The 13,347-nt window shown below is 32.8% G+C and overlaps 1 protein-coding gene across 2 annotated transcripts; it reads left to right on the top strand.

The window, feature by feature from the left end:
- Window positions 1–1,976: 1,976 nt before the first annotated feature.
- On the top strand, window positions 1,977–10,385 carry LOC141643600 (uncharacterized). 2 transcript variants are annotated; one of them, XM_074452814.1, is made up of 4 exons: window positions 1,977–3,266; window positions 3,375–3,445; window positions 7,941–8,035; window positions 9,910–10,385. In XM_074452814.1, exons 3-4 carry the CDS (start codon window positions 7,951–7,953, stop codon window positions 10,257–10,259), a joined length of 435 nt encoding a protein of 144 aa, XP_074308915.1. In that variant the 5' UTR covers window positions 1,977–3,266; window positions 3,375–3,445; window positions 7,941–7,950; the 3' UTR covers window positions 10,260–10,385. The 2 variants fall into 2 exon arrangements, with proteins under 2 accessions (XP_074308915.1, XP_074308914.1); XM_074452813.1 differs by having other exon boundaries at window positions 1,977–3,445.
- Window positions 10,386–13,347: the final 2,962 nt, after the last annotated feature.

Genomic DNA, 13,347 nt, shown 5'->3' on the forward strand with positions numbered 1-13,347 from the left:
ATCTTTAATCTTACTAGATCTTCCCAACCATAAGTTTAGCTTGGATTTTCCATCATTTTGACTACAATTTCTACTTTCATAATCTCCAATTGTGATTTATTTGTTGGATTGTCATGATATTACACTAGTATTGAGCTTGTTTTTGGATCGTTTGCCGACTTCTAAAATACATTGAATTTCGTAAGGGTAAATATAAGGATCGAGTCAGAATTTGCTATTTGGGATACGAACTTTTAGAGGACGAATCAGTAACGAAATAAGTTTCATTAAAAAATACGGGATTTCCAATTATTTTTAGAGATGTGTTCCTGCTAGTCTTTCTTAGATCCAACACTGATAGTAGTTAATACGAGTAAAAGTATATACAGTACCCCCTCCATTCAACTCCACTTTGCATGTTTCTCTTTTGCACACTATTCACAAGCGGACATTCAACTTCAATTTTCTCTCGATACATAAGTTAAAATATATTTATGTGGATCTTATTTGATTCGTCTTTAGATATTTTTAATGTACTCTTAAAGACGAATCAAATAAGATCCACATAAATATATTTTAACTTATGTAACTTTTATAATTTTTACAAATATGTAGCTAAAGATATTTACCGCGTAAAAGTCGCTTTGGTAAACATGATAAAACAACACTTTTTCTTTTTATCGCCCGTAAATTACTTAAATCGCCCAAGTAAAAGTCAAAACTACCCTTAAGTCCCTTCATCCCCCACCTTACTTATAATTTTCCAATCCATCATCTAACATTCACTCTCACGCATCCAAACCAAACTGTTTCCTCTACATACGTCCAAAATGAAAAATATCAATTTGCATCTACAATAGCAAGTAGCAACATAGACTCAATTAAGGTAGATAATTCTTGCGCTCCAAATTTGTGTAAATTTTCTGGAAAATTAGTAAATTCTAGGCAATAACAATTGGCATCTACAGTAGCAACATCGACTCAATTAAGTTAAATTAGACAATTTTTAGCCTGCATTTGTGTGTCAAATTTCTGGAAAATTCGTGTTTTTTAGGCTTATTGAAATTGGTCATTAAACAAAATTATAATGGGTAACCAGGAGATTAAGAGTAACAAATTAGAAGCTGATTAAAACTTGGGTTTTGTGCGAGTAATGGATGTTTTCGAGTTCCAACGAACTAGTTTGTTCGTGCATTATTCAAGACACAACCACGGCTATGTCATGTATGATACATGAAGTCGCCAAGGAGTGGTCGTGCACGATACACGAACCAATGTAGAACTTGTCGTGCACACCATACGAGCTCGCCAATGCAGAGGCGTAGATAACACACGAACAGGTTTGGATGATGTTCATGGATGAGCTGGCGTGGGATTGTTTATTATAATAATTGTATTTTATGGTTTTAATTTTTGGTATTAATATTTTAAATATTGAAGTTAATTGGTTAACAGGTTTAAAATTATTCTTTTCTTAAAATGAAGTTAAGATCAATGTAAGGACTAAATTTTCTTGAAATGAAGAAGAAAATAGCAAGGGGCATAATTGGAAGTTCCATGTAAAATTCGGGCGACACTAAGTAAAACACGGGCGACAAAAAGCAACTCCCTAAAACAAACATATAAAATGGAGTTGATTGGAGGGAGTATAGAGTAAAAATTAGCAATTGGTCTCCCTCGTGACGGGTTACCATTTGTGGCGGATATTTTGTGAGTTAAAATGGTAACAAAATGGGTTAGTGGAGAAAGGGGGCCACATGAATAGTGTTGCAGAGATAGAAAAAGTGGGTACTTTATGAGGTAAAATGGTATCCGTCACTCAAGAGTGACGAATATGTGCCGTCACAAACAAGAATTTGTGAAAAATTAGAATGTATACACGTCTTTACATTCAACTACCCTAAACCTTCTATTCGTATGAGAGATCATGTTAATTTCTCACATTATGATACTATAACGAGTATTTTTAATAAATTTACACTTAATTTTTATAACTTTGACATTTTTGATATTATAAAAGTTCACATGAGAACGAACATATATACATTGAAATAGCTAGAAATTAGCCAACTAAATTATTATTTTAACATGAAAATGGGCATGAGCCTTACACTCAATGGAGGAGAGACGTAGGCAGGTGGCCAGTGCCCACTTTTAACAACAAATTTTATTTTGGGTTAATTGATAATAATAATCCAACCTATTATCCTTCTGCTCAAAATAATCCCACCTAAGATTTATTCTAGAATAATCCCAACTTTTAATGGTATAAACTCACAATAGTCTAGATGACTTACTACTTGTTTAACAGGTCAACTTTTTTGTACTGTACTTAGTAAATATATGATCAAAACATAAAATTAACTTTTCTTCTTCTTCTTCTTCTCCATAAGCTTTCACCATTCACCATTCATCACCCCAACAACCCACTCAGCCAGTCCGCCACCAGATCTGAGCACCAAACCCTCACCATCGGCAACTACCACCTCACGAGTCACCATTTTGGCCGGCTGCTGCCGGTGACCTCCCTCACATTTCGTACGAAAACCTCTACTTCCCTACATGAACACTATCACCAAACTACTCCGATTGAACCATCAAAACAACCGACGCCATATCGAAATCGAACTAATCACTTACCTTTCACCCACCATTGACAGAAAGTACCTCAATTATAAAGTAAACAAGATGATGGAATACAACGACTTGGAGATTCTTGACAACTTGCTCCTTTTTTGTTATTGTAGTTGAATTTGGTTATAGTTTTGTTTGATTGAATATGTAACAATCTCTATCTCTGATGATGATAATCCAATTTTTATTTAGATTCACATAATTTTTCAAAAAAGAATTGGGGATTTCAGGGGAATTATTTTTAGGGTTTGAAGATTTTAGTTTATCTGGGTTTATTTGGATGGAAATCGATTTTGATTCACATAATCGTTGAAGGGTGTTATTAGCTTGAGAAATTGATTTCTGGAAATGTTTGGTATGGAAGGGGAAAAGTTTGACATAGTGGTGATTGATGATGAAAAGGTTTGTCATTGAAGGGGAAGATGTTAGCTGTAAGGTAGATGATGGTGGACCGGTGATGGAATGGTGGTGGTGACATCTCTAGGAGTATTATGATGGTGGTGGCAGTGAAGGCAAAAAAGAATGGTGGTGGACTGGTGGCAGTAAAGGGGCACGAAAAGATGGCAGTGGAAAAGATGATGGTGGATGACATTAACCTGAAACAGTAGGTTACCAATAGGTCAATAATTGGTCGAGTCTATTTTGAGAAGAAGGTATTCAATGTTTGATTTATTGTGAGTTAAAATGTAGTTGGGATTATTTTGAGAAGTAGGGTAATAGTTGGGATTATTCTCATCAAATGCTCGTTTTATTTTTGCAAGTATCAAGAGTAAGCAGTAAGTTCATGTGGCCGAGTTTGTAAAGCTTTTATATTGCGGGCGCAAAGTACCAGGTTTGATGAATTTTGGTTATTTGGGCTAAGGTCCATTTTTTTGCCAGCTACAATCAATTCTACTTTTAATCCCGTGCAAAAATTGTACGGGGTTTACTTGTTAAACAATTGTTATTATTAAATTATAAATGGAAAAAATGTAGAAATATTGAAATTCAAATATATAAAATTATACTCTTTCCGTCTCGATCAATAGTTATGTATTGCTTTTGGCACAAAGATTAAGAAAAGAGAAATGGTTACATTTGGACTACACAAAACTATAACATCGGATGTATTACCTCAGATTTTACTTGTTTTTGAGCATTTTTGTATTTTTTCTGAGCTTATTACCTCGAACTTTATTTCTTTTTGAGCATATGTGTATTTTTTTGAGCTTATTAAAGTTTATAAGTTAGATTTTAATTTTTTTTTCCATCAAAACTCAAATTTAGGTAAGTTTGTATATAATATTTTTGAGTTTTATTGTAATTTTTTTGAGCTTAATGTTTTAGTGAATAAACTCAAAAACTCTATAGTAAAACTCCTAATTTTTAAAACAAAACTCAAAAACTTTATTATAATGCTCAGAAAGTATAAAACTTGTGGTAGTACATCAGATGTATGATCCACTTACTGCACATGTATATGAAAGAGGGTATGGTCCACAAAAAACTGTCAAAAAGGGAAATAGATAACTATTGATTGATACACCCAAAAATAGAAATAGATAACTATTGATTGGGGACGGAGGGAGTAAGTAAGAATATCAATTGACAATATTGAATATAGTAAAGACAATAACATTAATACAGTCGTTATTACATGAGACGGTTTTACACGGTGAGACGATTTCATTTGTATATAAAAACAATTTACTTATTAGTATTAGATAAATAGTTTCTTTGTAGAAATGAACCGTCTCACAGAGTGATCCGTCTTACTCTATAATTCGTGTCAATCGAAATAGACTCAAGAACAAATTATTGGCTCAAAAGCTAAAGAATGATTAAAATAAACTTAAACAATCTCAAACTAACCCATTAAAATACCAGTACATATCGCCAAAGGCCCCACCTTCACCTAATAGTAAATTAGCAATGCTAACATAGCATACTCCCAAAACATACTTCACCCTCCTCTTTCTCCCTCGCTTTCTCTCATCAAACACACCGTCACCAGTCACCATCATTATATCACTCCCTCAAACTCATTCTCTCACTTTCGTCTCAACTTTTATCTCTCGTAAATCTCACGGATTCACAGTCCCTATAATTTCTCTCTATTATTCTCATTCTTTAAACAATATATCATCTCCTTACTCGATAATATTTACCTAATTGTCAAACTGTCTCTCTATCAGCTATGTTTATTTCATTTTTTGTTCATATTTTTGTGATTTTTTTTCTATTCAATTTCTCATACATCTGATGATTATTTTTTTAAAAGTTGTTTTTTTTTTATTTTTTATAAAATTATTAGTGAATATTATAGATCTAATGAGTATTGTTTTTTAAAATAAAATTACTCAATATAAGTAAGTATGTGTTTTTAAATAATATTCTTTTTACTTTATTTCATTGCTTATATTACGTTTAAATTATTATTTTCATTTATTTAAAACTTATTTTTGTTAATTTAAAAAAATCCCATATTTTGAATGTAATCTTCCCCTTTTTTTTTTTTTTTTTTTTTGACAAAACAATAGAGTATTTCTAAGAAAGAAAATTAAATCTATTAAATTTAAATGACTTGGATATTTTCTGAAGAATATTTATCAATTAAATTTCTAAATCTTATCTTTTATATAAGTTTTTTATGATTTAATGACATGTTTTTCTGTATTGAGTTACAGGATTTTTAAAGAGAATTTTTTGAAATAAATTGTTAAATTTAGCAATCGGTTTTTTTTGAAGATTTTAAAACAATTTTTTCAAAAAAAGAAGAAGTAAATTTTAGATGTTAAATATTTGTAATCACTTTCTTGAGATCATTTAAAAGAATTAGATTATATTAATTTAAATTAGATTAGCTTAGATTAACGGAGTATTAATATATTGATTTTATTATAAAAAACGTGCAAAATAAATTCAAAATCGTTTTCTTTGGAGTAATTTTTTAGATTTGAATTGGGTGGAGGAGAGGAGAGGAGATGAGAGGAGAGAGGGTAATTAAATGGTGCATAGAACATGGTGTGTCCTATATGTTGCCAAATTTCTAAAAAGTTTCAGCCAATGGAAAGCTTTGAAAAAACCTGGCTTTTATACTATGTAGATGTAGATGTAAAAATTGGTTTTTCCAAGATTTGAACTTTTGTGCTCAAGTTAATATTCCAACTGCTTTACCGTTGAATCATTTGTGGTTACTAATCATAAAATTATTAGAATATAATACTTCATATTTTATCATCGGAGATATTATTCATCATTAGGTATAAAGTATGATTATTTAAACTTTAAATATTTTTTAAGAAAATTCTAAATAAAAATTCTAAATAAACTATTAATTTTTAAATTAAAAATTATTAAAACCAATTTTTTCTATTTTTTTGGAGGAATAAACCCAAAAAAAAAAAATTACAGTTTAAAATGAAAGATAATGTATTGGAACTTTTTTTGTTTCCACCTTTTTTTGTTTAAAATTCTTGCGTCCGTCATTGCATTGAGTTTCTTCAAACCTGCATGTAAGTAGACTTGGTAAAATTGACCCGACCTGATATAACCTAACACGATTGTTTATTGTTGCAAACTGATTATCATCACAAATAACTTGATAATAATTGACTGAAAAATGATCAGAAGTCAAAATGACCAGTTCAACCCGACTTGGTCTGAAATCTACAAACCCGTAATGACTCGATCCAAATTGACCCGACTCAAACCCAATCTGAATTCGACCCAATTAACCGTTTACCAGGTTTTTTACATTTAACCGTTTACCGGGTTTTTTACATATAAGTGTCTCACATAGCTGCTTCATAAAGTTGCCATCCGTACGAATACCAATTTCTCAAGTGATGACTACTACGTCTCCATCATGCATGCATGACCAACATGGGAAATTACCACTTGATTTCTAAGTCTTACCTACAAACTAACGTAAACTCTGTACTTTATGACTTTATCTATATTATATTACTTATACAAAATACACAAATAGGCAACTGAGATTAAATTCCAAGTTAATTATCACCGTTCGTCACTAAAATAACGATTGATGAATTTGAAATATATGATAAATTCAAAGACTATATGTCAATTATTTTCTTTACGGTCTATTAAACTTGGTCATCAACTATATCGTTTTCTTTAAGTAGTTGGCTACTATATTAATATATGGTTAGGTATGAACGTATGATCAACTCAAATTGACCTTAGAGTAATTTCTTAGAAGAGTCTATAATAATAATAATAATAATAATAATAATAATAATAATAATAATAATAATAATAATAATATTTCCTCGATTTCAGTCTCAGTCAATTGTTTACCTTTGTATTGGAGGATTGCCTTTGATGGGTAACCTGATCCTACACACTCAATTTGGTCCTATCATTCGATAATTGGTCCATTATTCTTTCTTGCTTCCTTATTCTGTGTACCGAAATCAAAGGTAAACAATTAATCAAGACCGAGGAAGTAATACAAATCAATTAAATAATCATTAAAAGTACGATGAACACAAGTTGGAAAGGTATGCAAAGAATGACGAGCTAAAACGTAATTTTCTAATTAGCGATTGAAGATGTAACGGGGATTGGAAACTAAGGTGAGTAAGGTCGAGTTTTGATGAGGACTAATACTTTTTCCATTTTTCAATACAATAATTCTAGTCGATCTACGGCATAATTGTTCATAATATAGATTCCGGCTTATCAATGTGTCATTTGTGATAAATTTTAGTGCATTACCCTAATAATTTAAGGGACGGAAAAAAAAAAATAAGGGAATAAAGTTAATAATTTCCTTTATTTGTATTTGTTTGCCAATTTCAATCATTTCATTGATCTATATTTTACCCTTAAATCTTTATAATTCCTTACCCTTCAAGTTCAACCCTTCGAGGAATGAGATTCGCTATCCCCCTTACCTACAATTGACTGAGACACTCTATTCAGTTCAGTTCAGTCTTTTCTTCACAAATTAACTCTGATTTTAGTTCAGACAATTTCAATTCAACTCAGCTCCATTAAGTTCAGTTAAGCTTAGCTCCAATAAGTTCAGTTCAGACAATTTCAGTCCAAAAAAATAGGGTTTAAAATGCAAAAGGTAAACAAATGACCGGGACGGGAGTATAGTTATATCCACCTAGTTTCCCCTTATTTACGTAGTTCTTTCCTACGTTTTACGTGGGCAATTAAAGAAGTTGACGAGATGTATACTTATATTAGAAAAATGAAGATATATAGACAATTAACATTTGTAATTATTTTTCCGTCATGTTGACCTTGACTTGTCTTATACATATATATGGTGACAACTAATTACATTTTATTTGCATGATATAACTCAAAAGTGTGGGAACCATGGTTCATAAGACCGTGTTGAAAGTCGACGTATCTTGTGAGAAGTGCAAGCAAGAAGTCTTTAGCATTGTTTCTGGTTTAGAAGGTATGTACTTATCTTTTGCTAGCTTATGCCTAGCTATATTTCTTTTCTATCTTTTGGTAATTAAGATTGAATTGAAAAGATTTTAGACTAGTGATTAAGACGAGAACACCTTAGACGATAAGTTGTATTTTGAAAACCGATTATCTTTTGTATTACACTGCCTTTGCAGCTCATTTGATAAAAAATAGATATCTTAACTCGTGATTAAAAGAACGTTGTGCATTATTATTAGGTTTAGATTACGGTTAAAAAAGAGCACTTCATAATTTCACAAAAGTCTCATCCTCAAACCAATTCGGAAAGTGAATCCTTAGTTTATAAAGTATTGTCTTTTCTCCTCATTTTGTTAAAAGTGAAACACTCACTTGTGTATAATTGTATAACAAAATAAGAGCTTGTAACAACACGATTATTTTGTAGCATATAGGTGTCCCTACTAAGCTAGCTTTATCGATCATGGTATTACATTTTAGTCGCTATTATGGATTTATGGTGGCATTGGCGACCCTTTTTTATGTTAAAATAAAATTGATGGGATGAACGAAAATAATGTAAATTATGATAGTTTAATTTTAGATTTTCCGGTACTTGTAGTTTCTGATATATAATACTCGATCAGTTGTACATGTTTGAGTTTACGTTGAAATCTCACTAAAAATTTTAAACTGCAATAATTCATCTCTTCACAAAATCGCTTATGTAGTTATTTTACAAGTAAGACGACAATAACAACAATTACTCGCGACTACATTTTACTCTTTACGTACGTAACCATAGAAATGAAAAACAAGAGAAGTATATATGGGGGGCATTTTAGGAATATCACACCTTAAAAATTAAAATGACCTTTTATCAATAAATGAAATGAAGGATGGAAAAGACCAATAACAGAATTGCTATATATAAGACAAAATGTTGATGATATAACTTGACAATAACTGCTAGTACTATATCATAACAGTATTAAGCTTATGACAACATTATTGACATTACAAATTTTATTCGTTTGTTTATTCATATTTCCGTGGCTCTTGTAGTTTTGTCCCCAATTATTGCATTGTGACTAGACCTGGTAAGTGCGTCATTCGGTCGAGTCACCTCGGATCAATATGTTATTAGGTCACTTTCGGGTCCGGTTATTTCGGATCGGATCATTTTGGCTCGGGTTGTTATTGGTTGTTTGGGTCATTTCAGGTCATAATTTTGCACTAATTTAATCATTTCGAGTCATTTTCGATCAATCGGGTCATTTTGGGTCACTCAAGTTGGGTCACTTCGGGTCGGATCACTTTCGGTCGGATCTTTCGAGTTACTTTCAGATTATACATTTCGGATCATTTTCAGGTCTTGAGTTAGCCTTATCGAATCGGGTCAATTTTATTAAGTTTGTGACTGTATATTTTAGAGTGAAAATTCTTGTAAGTGGAGGAAGAATAGAGAGGAAGAAACAAAGATTTCCATGAAGAAAAAGGGGAAGAGTTCCAATGTCACGGCGTGTTATTGAGTCTTATCATTATATCCTATAAAATAATTTAATAATTTAAATATGTAATATTAAATTTAATGTGGGTATGGTGGATTGGTGATATTAAACTCATCGTTATCTCATTTTTTACATATATTTTGGAAGTGGATAAATAACTAATTTAACCAGAATGGTTAAAAAGTTGTGATATTAAAAATGTATTCAATCCATCTTAATTATTTGTTTACATTTGATTTAAATTTCTTAAAATAAAATAAAATGGTAAATAAATGAATAGAACTGAAGGCCGTAATTTTTTTTATAACCATTAACCTATAACCATTCATTTAACAATTTGATTTATATGAAAAATTTATAAGAAAATAACAAGATTGATAAAATGTTTCAGGAGTGAATAAGATGGAGGCAGATACAGAAAAGGACACACTAACAATAATTGGAGACGCAGATCCGTATGCAATAATTACGTGCTTAAGGAAAGCAGGCAAGAAAGCCCAATTTATATCAGTTGGGCCACCTCCACCTCCAGAAAAACCGAAAGAGCCTGAAAAAAAGCCCGATCCTTGTAAATGTCCATGTCCAGTTCCATGTTCATGTCCATATCCCTATCCGTATGCATATCCATGTCCATATCCATATTCATACCCGAGCAAAGGTGGGGGTTTGGTCTGTGAACCCATTGCTGTTATGACTACCAATTACCAAGATCCGCCTCCTTCGTTCTGCTCCATTATGTGAATTTCCGTTAATTAATTCTTCTTATTTGCTTGCAATTATATACTTTTAGCAAATAATGTATAGATTTATCATATTTATGTTGTTGGAGATTGTCACATTTTAAATGTTACTTGAAAGGTTAATATATCATCTCGTAAAAGTACTTCTTTCATTCGGGTTTCAACGATTCGATTATCACTTCTGCATTAAAAATCCTTTGAAGGAACTATGCAACTCATGTCACCAAATTGATTTCAAACACTAAATTAATCTTGTAAAAACTAGGTACTTCCTACATAACAACATACTCTAACATCTATTGTTAGATTGCTTATAAATATGTAATGTTGTCCATTACTCCATTAGTAGACCTGACAAACGGGTCAATTGGGATGGATCCGTGGTCGTGTTATTCTGGTTTGCAAGAATTCATGCCGGGTCGTGTCGGGTTGGATCATTAGGATGGGTTGTTCTCAAATTATTTGGGGATAACGGTCATTTGCAATGATAAACATTCGGGTCGGGTTGAGTAGATTCAGGTCAATTCGGGTTTCTACTGCTCAACTCGGTTAGGTTTAAATCGGATCAATTTTGTCAGGTCTAGTCAATACCCATCTGCCCTTAGAATTTTCTTTAGAACAAAAAAAAATCCACAAAAGGGACAAGGTTGAAAAGAATATTGAAAATGAATTTACATAGGACATAAAGAAAAATTGCTCAATTACACCACGATTTGAAAGCCCAGTTAGAATTTGACCAAGAGACATGATCACAACTTTTTGTTAAGGAAAATTATTGTAACAAGGGTCAAGTCGTCTTCTAATTGAGCGACTTGACCACAAATCACAAGTCACAACCTTTTCCAAAGGAAAACTAAAGTTGTTGCTTTCATCGTTAGGAGGATTGGCTTGCTTTTATAAACCTTATTATTAGAGAATATAGATATATTGAGATATTAGGAAAGATATTATTATTGGTATTATAATAATATCCTATAGAATAGTTTAGGAATATTCTTGGATTGTTATCCAAGACGGTCTACTATATATGTAACTGATTTCATTAATAATAGATCACCTCATTCAGTTATACTCTCCCTTCTATTATTAACATGGTATCAGCCTAAAATCGATTCTCTAAAAATTTCTTCCACTTGCTACAATCTCGTGTGTTAACTGCCGGCCGGAGATGGTCGTCTTATACCATCTCCGGCGGGTATCCTGTCCATAACCAAGGCATAGATAGATTTCGTCGGTTTTTATTATTATATTTTTTCATCAGTAGAGTATTACAATCCTAGGATTTCTACCCCTTTTCCAAACCCCGTAACCCATTCATCTCCCCCACCCAAATCCAATCACATAACCATCACCATGTCCAGCCGCTACCGACCCAAACCCCACCACAACCGACAACCCTGAACCGATCCCCCACCAGTCCCACCACCATCGGAACCCTAGGACTATATTAAGATATTAGGAATAAATAAAATTCTCCACCCTCCTGTTTATCATGTTGTTATGTCGTCCATGTATAGCTCGGTTGATTCCGTCTACGCCGCGCCGCCAAAATTCTTGCCTCGATGTCTGTGGTTGCTAAAACAATCTTGTCTGCCTTGTTGTTTCGGCACCCGCCACCGCTCTAAACCTGTGCCATGTCCCGTCATTGCCTTCTCCTCATCCGCCTCGGGTTCGCCCTAGCCACCACCCCTGCCTAACGGTCCGGGTGGAATGACATTGTCGGCAGTACCAGCAGCCGCAACCGGATCGAAGTGCCTCTCGGATGTGTGCCTTAATTTGGTTTAGTCTGATTGTTTTTTTTTTGTTTAATTTTAATTGTACTGTTGTGTTTGCTTCGGTCCTCACAGTTTCGGTGTTTCACGAGTTTGCTTCGGCCTCGTGCACCATTTGTTTCCTTTTATGTTGTCGGTGTTTCACGAGTTTGCTTCGGCCCTCTTGCACCTTCGACGTTAATTTAGTCTGTGTCTTACGAGTTGTTTCGACGCTCGTGCACAATTAGTTTCCTTAGCGTTAATTATGTGTGGTTCATGGCATGATCAAGACAAGCGCAAGACACCTGGTTTAAGCGTCGACAAGATTAGCTTGGCTCATTTACAACGGTCTCATCAACTATCTTTGGTCCAGTTTAAGCGTCCGTTATCTGCCGTTTTGACTGAGGGGTGTATTAGAGAATATAGATATATTGAGATATTAGGAAAGATATTATTATGGGTATCATAATAATATGCTATAGAATAGTTTAGGAATATTCTTGGACTGTTATCCAAGACGGTCTACTATATATGTAACCGATTTCATTAATAATAGATCACCTCATTCAATTATACTCTCCCTTCTATTATTAACACTTATATCACTAACAATTAGTCTCAGTGTCTCACTATAGACGAATATATCCGTCTAAAGTGAAAGACGGGTCAAATATGCTTAAAGTGGTGACATTTTTGGGCACCACCATGCAACTTGTTGATTGTCTTATGCTTAAGGTGAGTGGATATTTGGTCCGTCTATAACTATCTCCCATCTATAAAGAGAATTTGTGTATCATTCAAGCATATCTTGGTTTCCATAAACATGTAGTTACGGATTTACGATAACAACAAATTTTGTATTGCAATAAAACTATAAGTATATAACACAAAATGAAGAAACAAAAAATAAGCTTGTATTAGTATCAGAAAATTATGTGTACTATATAGGTCTATTTATTCTCTGATTCTACAAAGTTACTAAATGTACGCATTTATAGTCTTCGAGGCGCGTGTGTGACTTTAGCTTGGTCGCGTTGATTTGAATCTCTCTTCAACTCTTAAATTTGATTTGATGCTTGTGTAAGCAGCACGATTTCGTAGTCCTTATTGTCTATTTGCAAAGAAGAATTGTAGAGAAACCGAGAGTTTATGATGTGTCTTATTTTTTCTTCACTTTTCATAAATGATTTTTCTACTTTTGTAAAGAAATTTTTTCTCTACCTTTGAAATGGTGGAGAAGACCCATATTTATTTCTCCCTTAGCAAATGGTGCCTCCAACCCTTAACCATTTTTTTGGTAAACAACGGATTAATTTCAACATAAACAGATTGTAAAAC

The sequence above is a fragment of the Silene latifolia genome, chromosome 2 (genome assembly GCF_048544455.1).
Source record: "Silene latifolia isolate original U9 population chromosome 2, ASM4854445v1, whole genome shotgun sequence".
NCBI classification, from domain to species: Eukaryota; Viridiplantae; Streptophyta; class Magnoliopsida; order Caryophyllales; family Caryophyllaceae; genus Silene; species Silene latifolia.

Excerpts from the sequence above, each read along its gene's own strand:
- LOC141643600 (XM_074452813.1), top strand. The coding sequence starts at position 7,951 with ATGGTTCATAAGACCGTGTTGAAAGTCGACGTATCTTGTGAGAAGTGC. Across the intron at positions 8,036-9,909 it reads CATTGTTTCTGGTTTAGAAG|GAGTGAATAAGATGGAGGCA; the intron begins GTATGTACTTAT and ends AAAATGTTTCAG.